Source organism: Indicator indicator, chromosome 27 (assembly GCF_027791375.1).
Source record: "Indicator indicator isolate 239-I01 chromosome 27, UM_Iind_1.1, whole genome shotgun sequence".
In the NCBI taxonomy this organism is placed as follows: Eukaryota; Metazoa; Chordata; class Aves; order Piciformes; family Indicatoridae; genus Indicator; species Indicator indicator.
The window spans coordinates 1483873-1504319 of NC_072036.1; the positions used below are offsets into that span (position 1 = coordinate 1483873).

At 47.9% G+C, this 20447-nt stretch overlaps 1 protein-coding gene across 1 annotated transcript in view; it reads left to right on the forward strand.

The window, feature by feature from the left end:
* The window catches only part of LAMA2 (laminin subunit alpha 2), a 500110-nt gene that overhangs the window by 441740 nt on the left and 37923 nt on the right, over positions 1-20447 (forward strand). The window contains exons 50-55 of the mRNA XM_054393014.1: positions 2884-3028; positions 6318-6456; positions 8670-8681; positions 13582-13702; positions 15028-15246; positions 17059-17207. Coding sequence (XP_054248989.1) covers positions 2884-3028; positions 6318-6456; positions 8670-8681; positions 13582-13702; positions 15028-15246; positions 17059-17207 — 785 coding nt within the window. The remainder of the gene's footprint in view (positions 1-2883; positions 3029-6317; positions 6457-8669; positions 8682-13581; positions 13703-15027; positions 15247-17058; positions 17208-20447) is intronic.

The window sequence follows — 20447 nt, forward strand, 5'->3', positions numbered from 1 at the left end:
TGTGGCCTTCCAGTATCTGAAAGGGGCTCCAAGAAAGCTGGGGAGGGACTTTTTAGGTTGTCAGGGAGTTACAGGACTGGAGAGAATGGAGCAAAACTAGAAATGGGGAGATTCAAATTGGATGTTAGGAGGAAATTCTTCCCCATGAGGGTGGTGAGACACTGGCACAGGTTGCCCAGGGAGGTGGTGGAAGCCTCATCCCTGGAGGTTTTTGCAGCCAGGCTGGATGTGGCTGTGAGCAACCTGCTCTAATGTGAGGTGTCCCTGTCCATGGCAGGGAGTTTGGAACTGGCTGATCCTTGAGGTCCCTTCCAGCCCTGCAATTGTATGATTCTGTGATTCTAGGATGCTCCTCCTGACTGACTGTAGTAAAAGACAACATTTTATTATGATAATAAAGTACTTCATTTTTCTAATTAACTTTTGTAATTGAATATTGGAAGTCTCGTTAATGTAATTATTTTAGATGATTGTGTATAATTATTTTCTATAATTATGTGGTTTTCCAGGCAGAATTACTTACTTGAACCTCTGAAAAAGCCTGGGAGCTGGAAGGCAACTGGGCCCTGATACAATTTGTCACTTAATATGTTGTCTCTTTGCATAAAACTTGGAGGATGCTCTTTCTAGTGATTAACATCACTAAAAATAACCATCTGGAACACTGAGTTTTTTAAATTCTGCCTTTTTTTTTTTACCATTAGCATACATTTATGTTCATAAACTTAACTTTATTGGAGTCCTGATGGACAGGAAGTTATCCATGGGACAGCAATGTGCCCGTGTGACCAAGAGGCCAATAGTCTCCTGGGATGCATTAAGAAGAGTGTGGCCAGCAGGTCAAGGGAGGTTCTTCTGCCCCTCTGCCCTAGTAAGAGGATATCTGGAATGCTGTATCCAGTTCTGGGCTTCCCAGTTCAATAGGGACAGGGATCTACTGGAGAGAGTCCAATGGAGGTTATGAGGATGCTGAAGGGCCTGGAACATCTGTGTGATGAGGAAAGACTGAGAGCCCTGGGGCTCGTTAGCCTGGAGAAGAGAAGGCTGAGAGGGGATCTGATCAATGTCTATCAATAACTGAGGGGTGGGTGGCAAGAAGCAGGGGCCAGGCTCTTTGCAGAGGTGCCTTGTGATAGGACAAGGAGCAATGGACACAAACTGGAACCTGGAAAGTTCCACCTCAATATGAGAAGAAACTTCTTTGTTGTGAGGGTGCTGGAGCCCTGGGGCAAGCTGCCGAGAGAGGTTATGGAGTCTCCTTCTCTGGAGGCTTTCAAAACCCTTCTGGATGTGTTCCTGTGTGACCTGCCCTGGGTGATCCTACTCTGGCAGGGGGCTGGACTCAACAACCTCCAGAAGTCCCTTCCAACCTCTGCTGTTCTGTGATTCTGTGATTATTGCATAAGTACTCAGCCATGATAAAGGATTTGCATTCTCCCTAAGTCTGAGGACAGGTGGTTCTGGCCATGAGCAAAATGATAACTAAATTTAACATTTCTCTGCTACCTTCCTGTCTGGGTTCATAGTCCCACCAGCTCTCACTGCCTTTCATGCCACCCAGGGCTGTTTGTTTGAATCCTGCCAGCTCCTGTGCTGTGATACTGTAGTGTACAGCATTGCTCCAATCAGTCACCTCCAGTTGCTGCTTAGATATTGGTGTCAATGTTGAGAACAGCTGACAGCTCTCTGTTCCCAGAATCACAGAACATTAGAGGTTGGAAGGGACCTCCAGAGATCATCCAGTCCAGCCAGAGCAGGATCACTTAGGGTAGTCTGCATCCAGGTGGGGTTTGAAAGTCTCCAGAGAAGGAGACTTCACAATCTCTCTGGGCAGCCTGCTCCAGGGCTCTGTCACCCTCACACCAAAGAGATTTCTGCTCATGTTGAAGTGAAACCTTCTCTGTTCAAGTTTGAACCCATTGTTCCTTGGCTTATTGCTGTGCACCACCCACAAGAGCCTGGCCCCCTCCCCTTGACACCCACCCCTCAGCTATTGATAGACATTGATCAGATCCCTCTCAGCCTTCTCTTCTCCAGTCTAAACAGCCCCAGGGCTCTCAGTCTCTCTTCACAGGGGAGATGCTCAAGTCCCCAAATCATCCTCATGGCTCTCCCTTGGACTCTCTCCAGCAGGTCTCTGACTCTCTTGAACTGGGGAGCCCCAAACTGGACACAGGATTGCAGCTGTGGTCTCAGCAGGGCAGAGTAGAGATGCAGAAGAACTTCCCTAGCCCTGCTGGACACCTTTCTTGCTGCATCCCAGGATCCCATTGGCTCTCCTGGCCAGAAGAGCACATTGTTGTTCCATGCAGAACTTGCTGCCCACCAGCACTCCAAGGTCTTTCTCTGTGGAGCTGCTTTCCAGCAGGGCAGCCCCTAACCTGTACTGGTGCCTGCTGTTATTCCTCCCCAGAACAGATTACTCTCTGGAAATCCTGGTGAAAAAAAGTCCTTTTCTCATCTTTACTATTCTTGTTTTCTACCTTGAAAGTTTTCAGTCAAGCTGAGGTATGTAGTAAATGCACTAACTGTAGAGCAGACAAAGAGCTGAGTATTACTTTCAGGTAATCATAACATGGATGTCTGCCTTCAGTAAAAGTACAGAGATCCCATCCAAGCTCCAGCTAAGCTGTGTGCAACATTCCAACTAAGTTAGCAATCCAAAGAAGGAGAAAAGGGGAAAAAGGCAACTTGTTGGCAGCAGAAGTTTGCACATCCTGGGCAGTAAACACCTAAGCAGATTTTTTTAAGGAGCTTGAAAAAAAAAAAAGTTGTCTGTTATCACCCAGGATTAAAAAGAATAATGTTTGTGTGCTGTCATATGCCTCTCACCAAAGTGAACACAACTCCTGATTTGTGTCTCTGATCATTTTTCCTCAACAGAAGGATTTCATGAGTGTAGAACTCAGCAATGGGCGCATAAAGGTCAGCTACGACCTGGGCTCAGGCACAGCTTCTGTTCTCAGCAGCCACAGCCATAATGATGGCAGATGGAAAGCTTTCACCCTGTCAAGAATTCAGAAGCAAGGTGAGTTCCTGTGGTGTCAGCACCATGGCTTTCTCAGTTGCTGGTGCAGTACAGCTAACCATCTAATCATGGGAAAGCTGTTGTGCTGGAATTAGGAAGCTCCAGTGATTCAACAACCTCCTGTGCTTACATTAGAGGTGTGGTGAGTTGCAGGTGGGTGACTGCCCTCTCAAACAGGCTTTTTGGGAACAGGCAGTTTGGTTTTCAGGCACAGGTTTGCTCTAGAGTTGTGTAAATTATTGTGGTGGGTTGAAATCACCTCCAAAATGAAATGGCCAGACCAGCTCAGATGGAAGCAACTGAAGCTCTATTGACAAGCAGAACTACAGTCTAGAAATATGAAATGCAATGAATCTGTACCAAATACACAATATTTACATGGATGTACAATTTAGAAACAGCACAAGAACCCCCCTGAACAAAACCAGGGGGTTACCAATAGCTTCCCCCTCTCCACCCCTTTCTCCCCTGTACCAAGGACAAGAGAAAAGAGCAGAGAGCAGCTGTTAGTACTTAGCCACAATAGGAACACAACCAAGGTCAACCACAGCCAAGCAAAAGCCACCAGCTGCTATCTGCTAGAGCTAGGAACCAAGAGAGAGAGAAACTTTATACAACTAACTTCATGTTGGTTATCAGACCAATGGTATTATTTAGACCTTATTATTTTTCTTTTGCATCCAATGGTAATTTACATTATTTACATTCTACCACTTTTCTACTCAATCTGTGGAAAATTTCCAAGGCATCAGCCCCAAACTGCCACAGTTATGTTGTAAAATGCTTGTGAGTGGGGGAAAAAAAGAAACTTTTTCATCAGTTCCCTGATGGTGTTCAAAATCTCAAACCTGTGTGGGTTTTGTGAGGACAGCAACAGCTTTCATGCTATGCATCCCCTCATGCCCAGCATATGCCAAAGCAATGAATTCTGCACTGCTTGCTTGACTGCAGGCAGCTGACAAACTCTGCAGCTGAGGAGCCTGAGGGCTGCCCTCATTGCTGGGGATAAAGATGTGCAGGGCTGGAGCCAGGCTCTGCTCAGGGATGTCCAAGGGGCACTGGGGGCAAGCTGGAGCAGAGGAGGTGCCACAGGAACCGAAAGGAAAACTTTGTGACTGTGAGGGTGCTGGAGCCTGGAGCAGGCTGCCCAGAGGGGTTGTGGAGTCTCCTGCTCTGGAGACTTTCCAGCCCCACCTGGATGTGTTCTGTGTGACCTGTGCTGGGGGATCCTGCTCTGACAGGGAGGGTTGGACTGGGAGATCTTTCAAGGCCTCTTCCACTCCCTAAGGTTGTGTGATTCTGTGATTATTAATACCATTTGTGTGCTTATGAAGAAGATAGAGAAATGAAAGGTAAATTAATCTGTTTACAGCAAGGTACAGCAGGGAAGCCTAACTCCCACTCAGTTCTCTTTCACTCCTGAAAAGGGAAGTTTGATTTCAGGTTTTGCACATTCCTTCACTCTTTTGAAGCATTTATTTAGCCAGCTGCTGCTACAGGAGACTCACCTGCAGCAAGAGCTTCTATCAAAGACTCTTCCTCCCATCCTCCCATCACTCCTTCCTCTTCTTGCCAGTCCTCCCTTTGACTTCTCCTAAGAGCTTGACAGGGCTTTCATTTAAAGATTTACTCTATTCCATCTTTAACCAGAAACCAGGCTGGTTGCTTTAGTACCTAAGATGAAAGTTCATTTCATTCCTCTGGTGTGGAAATTAGGAACAATCTCTTGCATTGAACTGTCTGAAGAAAAACAAAACAAAACAAAAGGGAGGGAAGGAGGGGAAAAAGGAAGGAAGGGGAGGAGGGAAACAGGGAGGACCCTTTATTTGCATCCCTGTGATAGATGATCCCTTTCTTCCTTGGGGTCTGCTTAGCATTTTTCCCTGTGTCTTTGTCACTGACATTTCTGTTCTGTATTAATCCATCCATTTAAAATGTACATGGAACAAGTGTTTAAAGAGGATGGTTGTGTGCAGTGCATCACTGACTCCAGACTGAGATGATACATGACAGCAGTTGAGGTTTGAAGCTGGTTTGGTGATTGCTCACCAGTCCCTAAGGCACATCTTGACAATGCTTAACAAACTTTTCCATTAATAAAACCCTGCTCAAGTGAGACTTGGACAGGCTGAGAGCTGAGCAAAGAGTAACCTACTGAGGTTCAACAAAGGTAAGAGCAGAGTCCTGCAGCTGGGAAGGAAGAATAAAGTGCAGCAGTACAGGTTAGGAGGTGATCTGCTGGAGAGCAGCCCCCTGGAGAAGGACCTGGGAGTGCTGGTGGGGAACAAGTTCTGCTTGGGACAGCAATGTGCCCTGGGGGGCAAGAAGGGCAATGGGGTCCTGGGGTGTGTCCAGCAGAGTGTGTCCAGCAGATCCAAGGAGCTTCTACCCCCCCCCCCCCCACACACACACACACACTCTACTCTGCCCTGGTGAGACCTCACCTGGAATATTGCATCCAATTCTGGGCTCCCCAGTTCAGGAGGAACAGGGATCTGCTGGAGAAAGTCCAAGAGAGGACTCCAAGGATGCTGAAGGGATTGGAGCACTGCCTGGGGAGGAGAGGCTGAGAGCCCTGGGGGTGTTCAGTCTGGAGAGGAGAAGACTGAGAGGGATCTGATCAATGTCTATCAGTAGCTGAGGGCTGGGGGGTCACTTGTGTCCTACGATAGGGCCAGAGGCAACGGATGAAAACTCCAGCACAGGAGGTTCCATCTCAACATGAGGAGGAACTTCTTCACTGGGAGGGTCCCAGAGCCCTGGAGCAGGCTGCCCAGAGAGGTTGTGGAGTCTCCTTCTCTGGAGCCTTTCCAGCCCTGTCTGGATGTGTTCCTGTGTGACCTGTCCTGGATTCTATGGTCCTGCTCTGGCAGGGGGGTTGGACTGGATGATCTCTAGAGGTCCCTTCCAACCTCTGACATCCTGTGATCCTGTGACCTTTGGACTGAAATCACAAATTAAATGTAAAAGGATCTCTTCTGCCTTGACTTGTCCTGAAGTGTTATCTCCAAGTTACATTGACACAAAGAACTGAAGCAGGTTTAGAGAATATGTAAGAATAAAGCCTGGAGAGTTGCTCTAGCCTGTCAGGTTGTTATGGAAACAGAGGAAAGTGCAGGTCTCTTCCCCTGCCCCTCACTGACAATTTGCAAATCCAATGTCTTAATTGCAAATCACAACCCTCCTTGCCTCTGCCCTCACCTGCTAACCCTCCACCTCTTTCTGTGTTGGTTTCTTGCATCACTGTTCATGGCTGATAATTCTGTACCCAATCTCCAATCTCTTTCAGCCAATATATCAATTGTAGACATAGACACCAACGAAGAGGAGACCATAACAGCAACTTCTGGAGGCAGCCATTCTGGGCTCAACCTAAAAAGCCATGAGAAAATCTACTTTGGGGGACTGCCAACCCTGAGAAATCTGAGGTAAGGTGGCTCAGAGCAGTTTCTTTCCCTTTGGTTGAGGGGATGTAAATGCAGGGGAGTCTCACTCTTGGGACTGATTTCTCAGGTAAAGTTGATGAGTTCCTAATGTTCCTTACATCACCACAGCAGAGCAGCACTTTGGTGCCCCTGTGCTCAGCACTGGTGAAGCTGCATCTTGGGTACTGGGTTCAGTTCTGGGCCACTCACTGCAGGAATGACATTGAGGTGCTGGAGTGCATCCAGAGAAGGGCAGTGAGGCTGCTGAGGAGATTGGAACACAAGTCCTGTGAAGGACTGAGCTGGGTTGTTCAGCCTGGAGGAGGAGGGGGGACCTCCTTGCTATCTGTAACTACCTGGAGAGGAGAAGACTCCAGGGGGACCTTAGAGCTGCCTTCCAATACCTGAAGGCATCCTTCAGGAAGGCTGCAGAGGGACTTCTCATGAGGGTGTTTAGAGACAGGCCAAGGGGGAATGGTTTGAGGCTGAGGGAGAGCAGGGTTAGACTGGAGCTGAGGAAGAAGTTCTTCAGTACAAGGGTGGTGAGACTCTGGAGTGAGTTGCCCAGAGAAATTTTGGCTGCCTCCTCCCTGGGGATGTTCAAAGCCAGGTTGGATGAGACCTTGGGCAACCAAGTCTAGTTGAGAGGTGTCCCTGCCCATGACCTTGGAGTGGATGATCCCTGAGGTCCCTTCCAAGCTGAGCCATTCTGTGATTCTATGATATGATGATAAATTTTAGGACTCCTTAAATTCCTCCTATATCCAGGACTTAGAGCATGTGATACAATCTATTTAATGGAAGTAGAATGCAGCATGGCAGCCTCTTGCCTTCAGAGGCCTGATGCTGAATTTCTCACACAAACAAAATTCCGGTATTGACTTTTATATTTATCTTTAAAACACTGCCTAATATTAGTGAGAAACTTGAACTTCAGCTTTCATAAACCCAAAGAAATAACAGATGCTTGAATTCAGTGACTCTACTACATGCTTTTAACAGGCCAAAAATAAAAAAAAAAAACAAACAACAAACTTAGTTAAAGTTTGAATGAGTATTCAGCAGGTTTGCAATGACAAGGACTAGAGAATTGTGTGCTCCAGAAACAAGCCTCTTAATCTATGCCAGCTCTGGCTACGTGGCATAATGACAGCCTTGAAGTGGTCTTGTGCACAAGGAGCTGCTGTGATGAGCCCACAGGCTGCTCTGCAGCTCAAAGCAAGGATGTGTTTGTTAATTTATTAGGTTAATAACTGACCTCTGATGTCAAATCAGGTGGCAATAAAAAGATCTAAGATCTCATTTACTCCTGAAATAGAAGACTGTGTCCTCTGTGGTTGTGAAATCACACCAGTGCAGAACCAGCTGCCTGGAGCAATTATCTTCCAGCAAGTCCTTTGTGCTTGCTTAGATAATCAGTGTAGCACAGCTACTTGGACTTGTGGTAAGCATTTTGCCCACAGCCCTGATTCATTAGTCACTGGGGCAAGATGAGTGTCATGGTAAATTAGAGTCAAAAACAGTGAAAGGGGATTAGGGCAGAGCTGAGCTTCTGCAAACAGGCACTGAGGTAGCTGTGACTTTGGAATCATCAGTCATGTCAGTTCTGCCAAGTTCTTCTACATGCTTTGCTTTTATTCATGGCCAAGTTGGGCCATGAATAAAATGCTAAAAGCTCTCTCATGCATTACACTTTCAGGTAGCTGTTTGCAGAGGAACCCTGTTCATCTGAAGGGGGCTGCGAGAAAGCTGGGGAGGGACTTTTGAGGGTGTCAGGGAGTGATAGGACTGGGGGGAATGGAGCAAAACTAGAAATGAGGAGATTCAGATTGGATGTTAGGAAGAAATTCTTCCCCATGAGGGTGGTGAGACACTAGCACAGGTTGCCCAGGGAGGTGGTGGAAGCCTCATCCCTGGAGGTTTTTGCAGCCAGGCTGGATGTGGCTGTGAGCAACCTGCTGTAGTGTGAGGTGTCCCTCACACTGTCCCATGGCAGGGGGGTTGGAACTGGATGAGCCTTGAGGTCCCTTCCAACTCTAACAATTATTCTATGATTTATTATTACAGCCTGATAGTGTCTGTAGAATGTGTTGTTTGTCAGTGGTGTCCATCTCCTCACTGTGAAATACCTGAACCTTGCTAATAACTGTAATTTGCTACAATTTCTGTGATTATGATTATTTTAATTTTTTTTTTGTCTTTCTCCCACACCCTAGTATGAAAGCAAGGTAAAAATAATCAGATTACTTGCATGACTTGCATGTGTCTGGCAAGTGCAGCTTGCAAGCCCAGGCTGCAGCACAGCAGCAGTGTGTGGGCAGTGTTACAGCAGCTGCTAGGCTCAGGCTGTGCATTCAGCAAGTTGCTCCTGCTGCAGCAAGCAAAGCTGCTCCCATATGCTTAATGCTCCCAGCTTACATGCTGTGCATACCCCTACACCAGCAAGTTTTCTTCTCTTCACAGAGCTGCTTACTTCAGTTGTGCTGGTTTGTGATGTTGGAATGCCTCAGAAGCAAAGCTGACACAGGCTTTGCTGGGTCGATGGGACAAGGGCAGCTGTAAGAGGTTCAACAAGGCCAGGTGCTGGGTCCTGCACTTGGGTCACAGCAACCCCATGAATGCTCCAGGCTTGGGGCAGAGTGGCTGGGAACTGCCCAGCAGAGAAAGAACTGGGGCTGCTGGTTGACAGCTACCTGAGCATGAGCCAGGGTGAGCCAAGGTGTGCCCAGGTAGCCAAGAAGGCCAACAGCAGCCTGGCCTGGATCAGCAATGGTGTGGCCAGCAGGAGCAGGGAAGTGATTGTGCTCCTGTACTGGGCACTGGTGAGGCCACACCTGGAGTGCTGGGTTCAGTTTTGGGCCTCTCACTACAAGATAAACATTGAGGTGCTGGAGTATGTCCAGAGAAGGGCAAGAGAGCTGGGGAAGGGTCTGGAGAACAGGGCTGGGGAGGAGCAGTTGAGGGACCTGAGGGGAGACCTCATTGCCCTCTACAGCTCCCTGAAAGGAGGTTGCAGTGAGGTGGGGGTTGGCCTCCTTTCCCTAGCATCAGGTAATAGAAGGAGAGGAAATGGTCTGAAATTGTGTCAGGGGAGGGTTAGGTTAGAGGTGAGGAAAAATTTGTTTGCTACAAGAGTGGTCAGGGATTGGAAGAGGCTGCCCAGGGGGGTGGTGGAGTCACCATCCATGGAAGTGTTCAAGAAACCTGTGGACTTAGGGATATGGAATAATGGCCATGGTGGTGTTGGGTTGATGGTTGCATGTGATGGTCTTAGAGGACTTTTCCAGCTGGAAAAAAATCTATAATTCTGTGATTCTAAGCTGGATTTGGTTCTGCAAACTGTAAGAGCAGTCCCAGGTCAGGCAGTGTAGCAGTTACTGACAGGTTATGAAAGTGAGGTGCAGATCTTTGTGAAATTCACCACTTTTGAGCATAAGATGAGGAGGATGAAGGGGAAGGTGAAGAGGTCACCTATTTGTGACTGTGTTTTCAGTTTGCAGTTATTTTTGCTCTGATATGCTTAGATATCAACTGAATTTCACTGTGTTTTGCAGCTTAATTCTTGGCTTGAATTAGAAAAACACAACTTCAACTCACACTCCTGATCCTGACAAAGATTATTTCCTCCCAGATTCCAGAAATCTTTGCTTGTGTTCCCTTGAAACTGATCCTAGTTTGGAAAAATAAAAAAAGAGGCCAAGAACCTATGCAAGATCTGAGTGAATTTGGACCTTGCTTTGTGTGTTTTGGAAGGGAACAAGGGAAAAAGGAAGTCTTAAGAAAACATCAAGCAAGTGTTCAATGTTTGCAAGGATGTGGAGTTCATAGGGGTTGGGAATTGTAAGATAAGAGCAACTGATGGACAGCTTGAGGGCAGTCTGTAACTGGGCAGTGTAGGAAGAGGGTAGGAACAGGAGTGGTTTCTGGGTAGCAAAGACAGGAGACTCTGGGAACTGTTGACAATGATATGACAAAACTCTTCTGCTGCTCAAGAATCAGTCTGTAAAGGCTCTGAACTAGTCTGAAACCAGAGCAGGGGAGATTTGGATTGGACATCAGGAAGTTCTTTCCTGTGATGGTGGTGAGACTTCCCCACTAGGCCAGGGAAGTTGTGGGCTCTTCATCCCTGTAGGTGTTCAAGGCCAGGTTGAGTGAGGCCTTGAGCAACCTGGGCTGGTGGGAGGTGTCCCTGCCCATGGCAGGGGCTTGGAACTGGATGAGCTTTAAGGACCCTTCCCCCTCAAACCATTCTATGATTCTATGAACTGAGTAAGAGCTGGGAAATAAAACAATCCCAAATGAAAGGCTGCTGTAACTACATGAGTGTGAACAAAGCAGAATATAGATGATGAGGGGTTGGGAGCACCTCTGCTGTGAGGCCAGGCTGAAGGAGCTGGGGGTGTTCTGCCTGGAGAAGAGAAGGCTCTGGGGAGACCTTATAGTGGCCTTCCAGTACCTGAAGGGAGCCAGAGGAAGGCTGGAGAGAGACTGTCTGCAAAGGTCTGTGGTGACAGGACGAGGGACAATGGCTTCAGAATAGAGAAGAGCAGGTTTAGATTGGATGTTAGCAACCAGCTCTTTACTATGAGGGTGGTGGAACACAGGAACAGGTTGCTCAAGGAGGTGGTTGGGGCCCTATCCCTGGAGCTATTCAAGGCTCAGCAGGGTTCTGTGCAACCTGATCTAGTTGAGGATGTCCCTGCTGACTGTAGAGGAGGGGTTGGACTGGATGAGCTTTGGAGGTCCCTTCCAACCCAGACCATTCTGTGATTGTTTCAGTAAACCAGCAGGCTGCTTCTGTAGAGGATGCTCATTTGCCATGCTTTGCAGGATGGCTGTAATGCAAAGAATGGCTTTCAGTAGCAGCTGAATGGCATCTCTGCAAAATGGTTTGATTTTGTAATGAATATCCTTTACAATCTTTTCTTTCCTCCCAGGAAGCTGAAATGTTTGGTCTTTTGTTTGGTTTTGTTGTGGTGGTGTTGGTTTTTTTCTCCCCACAGTTTAAACTCCTTATTTATTTTCCAATATCACTTTTTCTTCCTTTGAGCTGTTCACATTGTTCAGATGTTCTGGTAAACACTCCTAGGTGATATTGTGAGTGAATTATATAATGCTTGGTTTTCTTTTTGCATCTCCTCTCCATTGTATTGATGACAACTTTTTTTTTCTTTTTTATGAAGTGCCTTTATAAAGCTTTTCTTCTTGCAAGCCTGTTTCAGGTGTTGCCAGCAGTTGTGGTCTCTCTCTGGCGTTCTCTGGTGTCACTTTTTTCAGGGACTTTCTCATTTCAGAATTACAGATTTAACCAGGTTGGAAGAGACCTTTGAGATCATCAAGTCCAACCTATCAGCCAGCACCATCTAATCAACTAAACCATGGCACCCAGGGCCTCATCCAGTCTCATTTAAAACACTTTCAGGGAAGGTGACTCCACCACCTCCCTGGGCAGCACATCCCAATGGCCAGTTTCTCTTTCTTCTCATTTTTGGCCATGAAAATGTTCAGGGGGTTGGAGCAGCTCTGCTATGAGGACAGCTGAGTGTTCAGCCTGGAGAAGAGAAGGCTCCAGGGAGACCTAATAACAGCCTGCCAGTTCCTGAAGGGGCTACAGGAAGGCTGCAGAGAGACTGTTTTGCAAAGGCCTGCAGGGACAGGACCAGGGGCAATGGCTTCAAACTAGAGCAGAGAAGATTTAGATGGGATGTGAGGAACAAGTTCTGCACCAGGAGGGTGGTGGAACACTGGAACAGGTTGCCGAGGGAGGTGGTTGAGGTCCCTTCCCTGGAGATATTCAAGGTAAGACTTGATGAGGCCCTGGTCAGTCTAATCTGGTTGGGGATGTCCCTGCTGACTGCAGAGGAGGTTGGACTGGATGAGCTTTGGAGGTCCCTTCCAGCCTAGACCATTCTATGATTCTGTCAACCTGCAGAGCCAAACCATGGAACTTTGCAATTCTGTGCAATGTTTTCCTGCCTTGAGAAGATAGTTAGGTTCTGTAACAAAGCCAAGTGGCTTGTTTTCTTTAACTACCCAAGAAAGTCAAATGTATTGCTGTGCGAAAGCCCTAAGCTGAAATTATACATAGATATCTATGTTTTGTTTTGCTACAGCACTTCTCTGAGAGTGCTAGATGAAGCATTTTGGAGAAAAGAAGGCTCCAGGGAGACCTTAGAGCAACCTTCCAGTACCTGAAGGAGCTATGGGCGAGCTGGGGAGGGACTCTGGACAAGGGCTGGGAGTGACAGGATGAGGAACAATGGCTTTGAGCTGGAGGAGGGGAGATTGAGACTGGAGATGAGGAAGAAATTCTTCAGAGTGAGGGTGGTGAGACACTGGAACAGGTTGCCCAGGGAGGCTGTGGCTGCCCCCTCCCTGGAGGTGTTCAAGGCCAGGCTGGATGTGGCTGTGAGCACCCTGGGCTGGTGGGAGGTGTCCCTGCCCATGGCAGGGGGTTGGAACTGGATGATCTTGAAGGTCCCTTTCAACCCAAACCATTGTATGAAACTACAGCAGTTTTCATATCAGAGGTACTGGAAATACAAAGCACATCAAAACCAAATGTCAGTCCACCTGAACATATGGAATTCCTTAAGCCTTAAAATAAAATGTTGGGGTGTTTTTTGTCCAATATTTGGCAAAGACTTTATCCAAAATACCTTTGTGCTGCTGAAGTTCCTCTTTCATTAGGATCTAGCATGCAAAAAGATGACTGAAACCTCTGTCTTCCATTTAAGGTCTCTCCTTATTGTTGTGATTTCCTACCTTCCATCTTTCAGCCTTGCCTAAGGAATAACTACTTAATTATTTCACTGCACTCCTTTGCCAAAGAAAGAAAACAAAACCAAAACCCAAACCCAAAGACAGATAAAAAGGAAGGGAGGACTGCTGTCAGTTGGAGATGAGATCAATCTCCTCTTGTACCTTTGAGTGATGCAAGGCAGAGTGCAGTATGTGCTGATAGGTGGGAGAAGGCAAAGACACCCACCTGAGTGTGTGGGGACTTCAAGTTAAACACCAAGCATCTGTGCCTCTGAGAGTGCCTTTGTGTGTGTGGCTGCCTGACTGTCTTCTCCTTAAGCTCTGTCTTTGAAAGCACATTGGATTTATGATTTGTTTTTTTTCTAGGCCTGAAGTGAACTTAAAGAAATACATTGGCTGCCTCAAAGAGATTGAAATTTCCAGGACACCATACAATATATTGAGTAGTCCTGATTTTGTTGGTCTAACCAAAGGATGCACACTAGAGGTTAGTCTGATTTGCATGTATTTTGGTCTTACTGGCTACAGCTGTGTTCTGGTTTCTGGTTTTATGACATAAAACATATGAATTGTGTGAGAAGTACTCAGATACACACGGATCTAACCTGAAAATCAGAATTTATATTTAAGGGAGAGAAGGATGGAATGAGTCTGATCAGCAAGCAGACCAGTCTGGGAGCATGTCCAGAGGAGGGCAACCAAGGTCCTGAAGGGTCTGCAGAACAGGGCTGGGGAGGAGCAGCTGAGGGACCTGGGCATGTTTGGTTTGGAGAAGAGGAGGCTGAGGGAGACCTCATTGGTCTCTACAGCTCCCTGAGAGGAGGCTGCAGTGAGGTGGGGGTTGGGCTCTTCTCACTAGCATCAGATGATAGAAGCAGAGGAAATGGCCTGAAATTGTGCCAGGGGAGGGTTAGGTTGGAGATGAGGAAAAATGTCTTTGCTACAAGAATCATCAGACATTGGAAGAGGCTGCCCAGGGAAGTGGTGAAGTCACCATCTCTGGATTGGTTTAAAAGCTATGTAGATGTGGTGCTTGGAGTTATGGCTTGGTGGTGGACTTGGTAGAGTAGGGCTGATGGTTGGACTCAATGATCTTGAAGGTCTTTTCCAATCTCCATGATCCTATAACTCTCTTTTTAATCCAAGAGGATTTACTGAACTAAGGCTGGAACTTTGCTTCCTGGAAGGTAGGATTTCATAAATATCCTGATGATGCCAGATGTAAACAGGTAAATTAGTGTTTGCACAACACCTTGAGAGGTAAATTGCTCAGTGTTTATTATTGCTCTCCACTCTTCACACCAGTTCTGTTCACACAGGAGAGGTCTGGAGGTGCTGGAAGGTGTCCAGAGAAGGGCCACGAGGATGAGCAGAGGGCTGGAGCTGCTCTGCTCTGGAGACAGCCTGAGAGAGTTGGGGTTGTGCAGTCTGGAGAGGAGAAGGCTCCAAGGAGACCTTTTTGTGGCCTTCCAGTATCTGAAGGGGGCTCCAAGAAAGCTGGGGAGGGACTTTTGAGGGTGTCAGAGAGTGATATGACTGGGGGGAATGGAGCAAAACTAGAAATGGGGAGATTCAGATTAGATGTTAGGAAGAAGTTCTTCCTCATGAGGGTGGTGAGAGACTGGCACAGGTTGCCCAGGGAGGTGGTGGAAGCTTCATCCCTGGAGGTTTTTGTAGCCAGGCTGGATGTGGCTGTGAGCAACCTGCTGTAGTGTGAGGTGTCCCTGCCCATGGCAGGGGGATTGGAACTGGATGATCCTTGAGGTTCCTTCCAGCCCTGACAGTTCTATAATTCAGTGCTTCTCCTTGCAGAACATCTACACAGTTAGCTTCCCCCAGCCTGGCTTCGTGGAACTGCAGCCTGTCTCCTTTGACCTGGGCACAGAAATCAACCTCTCCTTCAGCACCAGGAATGAATCTGGGATCATCTTGTTTGGCACCAGTGGCACAGTTGTGCCCCCCAGGAGGAAGCGAGGGGACACTGGGGGGAAAGCTGCTGCTCTGAAGAGGAAACGCAGGCAGACAGGACAGGTAGGAAGAACCTAGCACAAGATAAAGGTCACAGGTTTACACTTCAGTTAAAATTCAGGGCTTGGACCTGATTATTTCTAATGTCTTTGATCTGAGAGAGGCTCAGGACTGGGTTTCTCTTGCATTGGAGCATTGCTCCTCTCAAAGCTCTATAGCAAGGCATCCATTGCTTCTTGCTATTTAGACACAGAGCTGTTGGAGTGAGGCCACAAAGATGATCCAAGGGCTGGAGCACCTCTGCTATGAGGATAGGCTGAGGGATCTGGGGGTGTTTAGCCTGGAGAAGAGAAGACTCCTGAGGGACCTAATAGTGGCCCTCCAAAGGAAGGCTACAGAGGGTATCTAGAAACAGGACAAGGGGGAATGGTCTGAAGCTGGGGGAGAGTAGAGTTAGAGTGTGGATACCCCACTGGCTGGTTCAGCTGTAGCTCCTCACAACTCCTGGTGAAGGCAATGAACCCTCTCTTAGCTGAGCCCAGGAGAGATTGCTGTCAGAATCAGTCAAATCTTGATTAATTCAAAAACGAACAGGCAGGCATACTGCAAGAGAGAGAAACAGAATATTTTGGTGCTTTCTTTGTTCAGGACTTCTGGGAAATGATATTTCATTATCCTCTTCCCTGCCTGCTTTAGAAGAGAGCTCTCAGTGACCTGGAGGAGCAGGCTCCAGGACCAGCCCATTATAAAGGCTCACCCACATCCCATTAACTTCAGGGTAGGGGCTCCTGTATCATTTCCCAGCTCTTCAGGTCACAGAAGTGAGCAGGACACTCATTGCTATAGTAACTGGAGGTTAGATCCTCAAACCTGCTTCAACAGGATATTGGTTGCTAGAGTAACTACTGGTGTGACTTTGCAGAGCTCACACTGGCATCCAGGCTGTCCTGGGCTTGATGCACTTAAGACAAGGCCTGGTGACAGCAAAAATCAGAAGAATTATAGTTTAGAAGTCTCCATCCTTCCCTGCAAATAGGCTTGCAGAGAGTAAACTCTTTCGGTGAGACTTTCCAGCATGACCTCCTTTTCCCATTCCTCATTGCTGCCTCACCAGCTGGCTGAATGTGAGCTCAGTGTGCTCAGGTGGCCAAGAAGGCCAACAGCATCCTGGCTTGTGGCCAGCAGGAGCAGGGATGTGACCATGCCCTTGCACTCGGAACTGGTGAGGCCACATCTGGAATATTTGGTTTGGTTCTGAGCCCCTCATTGCAGGAAGGACATTGAGGTGCTGCAGCATGTCCAGAGAAGGGCAACAAGACTGGTGAGGGGTCTTGAACACAAGTCCTGTGAGGAGTAGTTGAGGGAGCTGGGGTTGTTCAGCCTGGAGAAGGCTGAGGGAAGACCTCCTTGCTATCTACAACTACCTGAAACTACCTGGAGCGGGATGGAGGTTGCTCTCTTCTCCCAGGTAACAAGTGATAGGATGAGTGGTACTGTCCTCAAGTTGCACCAGGGGAGCTTTAGGTTGGATATTAAGAACAATTTCTTCACCAAAAGAGTCATCAGGCACTGGCCCAGGCTGCCCAGGGAGATGGCAAAGTCTCCATCCCTGGAGGGATTTCAAAGATGTTTGGATGAGGAGCTTAGGGACATGGTCTAACAGATGAGTACAGGGAGGTGATAGGTTAGGGTTGGACTCAGTACAAAAACACAAGAACATGAACACAGCAGCAGCAGCACAACTGAAGCAGCAGTGTCAGGTCTGTGGTGAGCAAATTCCAGTCTGCTGCACGAAAATACAGCAAGCACACTCATGTAAAACTGAGGGAACACATTTCTTCCCAAATCTAACCTCCCTTCTCATGCTGCCTGCAGGCCTACTACGCAGTCTTCCTGAACAGAGGCCGACTGGAAGTGCACATCTCCCCGGGGAGTCGGGACCCCCACAGGGTCACCATCCGGCCAGAGCCCGGCGAGTTCCACGATGGCAGAGCACACTCCGTGAGGATTGAACGAGCTGAAGGGTAACACATCAGCAGAGGAGCACCTCCCTTGAGGGCACAGCCTGAGGGACCTGGGGCTGTTCAGCCTGGAGAAGAGAAGGCTCCAGGGAGACCTTAGAGCAGCCTTCCAGTACCTGAAGGGAGCCAAAGGAGGGCTGGGGAGGGAATTTTGACGTGGGCTGGGAGTGACAGGACAAGAGGGAATGATTTGAAACTAGAGCAGGGTAGATTTTGGTTGGACATTAGGAAGAAATTCTTGACAGTGAGAGTGGGGAAACACTGGCACAGGTTGCCCAGGGAGGTTGTGATGACCCCTCCCTAGAGGTGTTCAAGGCCAGGCTGAATGAGGCTTTGAGCAACCTGGGCTGGTAGGAGGTGTCCCTGCCCATGGCAGGGGGGGTGGAACTAGATGATCTTTAAGGATCCTTCCAATCCAAAGCATTCAATGACTCTGTGAAATCCTTACCAGTGCACAGGCCACACAGCACAGCTGGTTCAACAAAATGAATCTCATGATGTCTGTGGCAATCCACATAGTGCTTCTGTTGAGGCAGAACATTCTTAGAAGTTACTCAGTGCCAGTGCTTATTACTTTTATGTGCTTTCCTAGGCCTGCTCCTCCAGAGACCTCCCTTTGTCTGATTTGGCATCTTTAACCTCCTGGTTCTTAGCAAACCTATTTTATCACCCAGATCTATGGATGAGAACCACTGCTGCAGTGCATTAAATCATCTTCTCAAGACAGGTTTTCTGAGCATATGGAGAGCAGCAGCACAGCAGCCTGGAGCCTTTCTGAGGTGCCATGTGCTGGTCTATGTGGGGTGGGTTACAGAGGTGCCCAGCCACAGATGGTCAAACAATGAGAACACACAGTCCCAGATGAACAGCAGTCATTCTTAGAACCATAGAATCATAGAACCTGAGAATAGTTTGGGTTGGAAAAGCCCTCCAGGGTCATTGAGTCCAACCATCAACCTAACACCACCTTGGCCATCAAACCATGTCCCAGAGGGCCATGGCCACAGGTTTCTTGAACACCTCCAGGTATGGGGACTCCACCACCTCCCTGGGCAGCCTCTTGCAGTACCTGAGAACCCTTTCTGGGAAGAAATTTTTCCTAATCTCCAACCCAAACCTCTCCTTTCAGGCACAATTTCAGGCTATTTTCTCTTGTTCTATCCCTTTGTGTCACCAGCTTGATTGCCCTTCTCCTTCTGCAGCACCTCAATGTCCTTGGAATGAGGAGTCCAAAACTGAATACAGGACTCAAGGTGTGGCCTCACCAGTGCAGAACAGAGGGACACAATCACATCCCTAGACCTGCTGGCCACACTATTCCTCATCCAGGCCAGGATGCTGGAGGCCTTGTTGCCCACCTGGGCACACCCTGGCTCATGTCCAGCCAGCCATTAATCATCACTCCCAGGTCCTTCTCTGCTGAGCAGCTCTCCAGCCACTCTGCCCCAAGCCTGTAACATTCATGGGGTTGTTGTGGTCCAAGTGCAGCACTCAAGGCTTGACCTTGCTGAATCTCATACTGTTGGCCTCAGCCCATCTCTCCAGTCTGTCCAGTCTTGTTGTCTTGAGCAACAATTCCTCTCTGTCTAGTCCCAAGGTGCCCTTCTGTCCTCTTGATGATTTCTTTGCTTTGTCCTTTGTCAGCTAACAAAAACCAGTCTTGTCAACAATGCCTTCAGCCAGTGTCTCTCCCCAGTTTCAATGACTAGTTCAAAGTAAGGCTGTGAATTCTTTGGGAGGAAAATTTCTTTTGAGAAGGGAGGGTTGCCTTTTGCAAACCGTTCTGTGTCACTGTGGCCCAACACAAATATGCAGATGATAATGAGAAGCTCTGAACAACAAAGGAAGTTCTTTTCTGCAGTGCTGTAACAAGTCCAGTAGCCTGACCCATGAGAGTACAGCAAGGCACAACTGCTGTGCAATGCCACCCAGTGCTGATGCTTCTTCAGATGGAGCCTCTCACAGCAGCTCTGCTACAAAACAAACTCTCTGAACTCTGCAGTTTCTGTCAATGAAATGGATGGGAAAAGATACAAATTAAGATTAACCCCTCCCCTGCTCATCATGGACTCAAGCTTTATTTGATTAAATATGAGGAGCACCCTTTGACAACTCCTCAGAGAGATAACTGTCCATATAATCAGGAAGCATTCACTTTCTTCTCCAAGGCAATTGTAGGGTACTGCTGAAGATGAATGCACTTCATTGTGTGGGTTCTGCTTGGAGCCAAAGTGTTTATTATGGCAGCAGCTAAAGATGAGATGAAATACTGCACCCTGATGAAAATATTGACAGCCACTAGCCATGGCTAATGTGGAGCAGCACAAAGGGTAACTCACGTCCTGGCAGTGATTTCCCTTCACTTCCCCTGAAGGCAGCGGAGAGAAAAGTCCTCTCTGGGACACTTCACAGAACCTAAATTAGTCTGTTGGCTCTGAACTGGACCTTAGGGAAATCTCTCTCCTGTTTCCACTGCTGAAGAGTCTTCATCTCAATATGAGAAAAATATTTTTACTGTGAGGGTGCTGGAGCCCTGGAGCAGGCTGCCCAGAGAGGTTGTCTCCTTCTCTGGAGACTTTCAAGACCCAAAGATATGCAGGGCAGTGTGGGGAAGACAGAACCAGGCTCTGCTCAGGGATGTCCGAGGACAGGGCAAGGGGCACTGGGGGCAAGCTGGAGCAGAGGAGGTGCCACAGGAACAGAAGGGAAAACTTTGTGACTGTGAGGGTGCTGGAGGCCTGGAGCAGGCTGCTCAGAAAGGTTGTGGAGTCTCCTGCTCTGGAGACATTCCAAACCCACCTGAACACGTTCCTGTGTGACCTGTCCTAAGGGGCAACCTTGGCTTGGCAGCAGGGTTGGACTCAATGTTCTCTGGAGGTCCCTTCCAACCCCTAGCATTCTGTGATTCTATGAAATCCTTCAGATTGTCCCAAAAGATAAGACTTTTCACTTTGAAAAATACATCACTTGCTTACAGCTTTCTAGGAATCCATCCCAAAACTATGCTGAAACTGGACAATTTGTATTTAGCCCAAGGGGATTTAATCTAACTCAGGTTCTTTAGTTACTACCAGTTCTGTCTAGGAGCTGTGTAAATGAAACAGCCAAGCATTTTAGCTATGAAAACAGCCTCTGTGCAATAAACATTTACAGTGTTCAGTTGCCCAGTTCTCCCAGGTAACAAGTGATAGAACAAGAGGAAATGGCCTCGAGTTGCACCAGGGGAGGTTCAGGTTGGATCTT